This window comes from Gobio gobio, assembly GCF_949357685.1.
Source record: "Gobio gobio genome assembly, chromosome: 15".
Lineage (NCBI taxonomy): Eukaryota > Metazoa > Chordata > Actinopteri > Cypriniformes > Gobionidae > Gobio > Gobio gobio.
In genome coordinates this window covers 1,619,176-1,621,675 of record NC_137108.1, presented here as the reverse complement: position 1 = coordinate 1,621,675, position 2,500 = coordinate 1,619,176, and the positions used below count along the sequence as shown (strand labels likewise).

General features: G+C 37.6%; 2 protein-coding genes across 2 annotated transcripts in view; one reads left to right on the top strand and one right to left on the bottom strand.

Moving 5' to 3' along the window:
- The window catches only part of nt5c3a (5'-nucleotidase, cytosolic IIIA), a 14,941-nt gene that overhangs the window by 369 nt on the left and 12,072 nt on the right, over nucleotides 1–2,500 (top strand). Inside the window, exon 1 of the mRNA XM_079837060.1 lies at nucleotides 1–15. This exon is cut by the window's left edge and continues 369 nt beyond it. Coding sequence (XP_079693186.1) covers nucleotides 1–15 — 15 coding nt within the window. The remainder of the gene's footprint in view (nucleotides 16–2,500) is intronic.
- The window catches only part of sri (sorcin), a 26,242-nt gene that overhangs the window by 21,196 nt on the left and 2,546 nt on the right, over nucleotides 1–2,500 (bottom strand). The gene's annotated exons all lie outside the window — the stretch shown is intronic.

The window sequence follows — 2,500 nt, the reverse complement described above, 5'->3', positions numbered from 1 at the left end:
AAGATCATCGAGATGGTGAGCGCACACACACACTCACTCTCTGTGTGTCATGCGTTCACAGCTGTCTGTCTGCCTGTCTGTCTGCCTGTCTGTCTGTCATGAATGTGATGGGGATCTCGTTTGGCTCTGCCATCATGGGCCCCGCGCGCGCCTCTGACGTCACTCTCGACGTAGGGCGGTAGAGGTCATTCAGTGCTTACTCAGAATAAATATACTATCTTGTATTTTAGTGTCAAACATCTGTATGTAAACTTAACATGTAAACTTATTTGAAACTCCAGCAAAAAGACGAAAGGCAGAAGACTGTGTACTGAACGGCTGTAGAACTACAATTCCCATGAAGCATTGCGAATGACATAATCAAACAATGATAAACATAAAAATGTTGATATGCATATAGAAATTTGAGAGCGTATAAGATCGACTCGATTACATCACTCGCAGTGCTTCATGGGAGTGGGAGGGGCTATTTGCTTGAGTTGATTCTCTGATTGGTGGAGATTTTTGCAGGATTATGGGTAATGTAGTTTTTACTAGAAATTCTGTTAAAAACATATTTACTCAGAATAAATGCACCATTGTGTATTTCATAGTGTCATTTTCAGTCAAACACCCATGTTTAAACTTATTTGAAAGACTGTGTACTGAACAGCTTTAGAACTACAATTCCCATGAAGCATTGCGAATGACATAATCAAAACAAAAACATCTGATAAATATAAAATTGTTGATTTAAAAATGTTGATATGCATATAGAAATTTGAGAGCGTATAAGATCGACTCGATTACATCACTCGCAGTGCTTCATGGGAGTGGGAGGGGCTATTTGCTTGAGTTGATTCTCTGATTGGTGGAGATTTTTGCAGGATTATGGGTAATGTAGTTTTTACTAGAAATTCTGTTAAAAACATATTTACTCAGAATAAATGCACCATTGTGTATTTCATAGTGTCATTTTCAGTCAAACACCCATGTTTAAACTTATTTGAAAGACTGTGTACTGAACAGCTTTAGAACTACAATTCCCATGAAGCATTGCGAATGACATAATCAAAACAAAAACATCTGATAAATATAAAATTGTTGATTTAAAAATGTTGATATGCATATAGAAATTTGAGAGCGTATAAGATCGACTCGATTACATCACTCGCAGTGCTTCATGGGAGTGGGAGGGGCTATTTGCTTGAGTTGATTCTCTGATTGGTGGAGATTTTTGCAGGATTATGGGTAATGTAGTTTTTACTAGAAATTCTGTTAAAAATTTATATTTACTCAAAATAAATGCACAATTGTGTATTTTATAGTGTCATTTTGAGTCGAACACCCTTGTGTAAACTTATTTGAAAGACTGTGTATTGAACGTCTTTATAACTACAATTCCCATGAAGCACTGCGAATGACATAATCAAACAATGATAAACATAAAAATGTTGATTTGTATAGAAATTTGAGCAGTTTGAGAGCGTATAAGATCGACTCGATTACATCACTCCCAGTGCTTCATGGGAGTGGGCGGAGCTATTTGCTTGAGTTGATTCTCTGATTGGTGGAGATTTTTGCAGGATTATGGGTAATGTAGTTTTTACTAGAAATTCTGTTAAAAATTTATATTTACTCAGAATAAATGCACCATTGTGTATTTTATAGTGTCATTTTCAGTCGAACACCCTTGTGTAAACTTATTTGAAAGACTGTGTATTGAACGGCTTTAGAACTACAATTCCCATGAAGCATTGCGAATGACATAATCAAACAATGATAAACATAAAAATGTTGATTTGTATAGAAATTTGAGCAGTTTGAGAGCGTATAAGATCGACTCGATTACATCACTCACAGTGCTTCATGAGAGTGGGTGGAGCTATTTGCTTGATTTGATTCTCTGATTGATGGAGATTTTTGCAGGATTATGGGTAATGTAGTTCTTTACTGGAAATTCTGTTAAATGTGATTATTTAAAAACATAAGTTGAAACAATGCAGACTGACGGCTTCAACAAAGGCATAAAGCATCGATTAATAACCTCGGACTGGGAGGAGAGTTGCAATAATGTCAAATATGGGAAAATAATGTGTTTTTGAACATTCAAGCATGAACTAGCTTAGTGTAGAAATCCACTAAAACTTGACTTTGGTAAATGTAGTCCATATGTGACACAAGCTGATCACATCAAACACGGCCAACAGACTCATTGTGTGTTAAAGCTCAGTATCACTGACCATGTTTCACCTTTGACCCTTGATGGGCTGCAGAATTACAGTGAAAGATGGCGTGCATGTGTTGAAGGATCAGTGTGTGCTGGTTAAACTGGTCCGACGGCTGATATCAGGGCATGTCCCAGCTTGTGTGAGGAGGAATCCAGTCCATCTCTGGAGCTGCTGCTTATCGCTTCTGCTTCTGCTGCTGAAATAACTCCAGCGTGATAATAGAGCAGGTGAACTCTGACCTTATTGACCCACACACACACGGTCCACTCACACACACTCACACAGACACA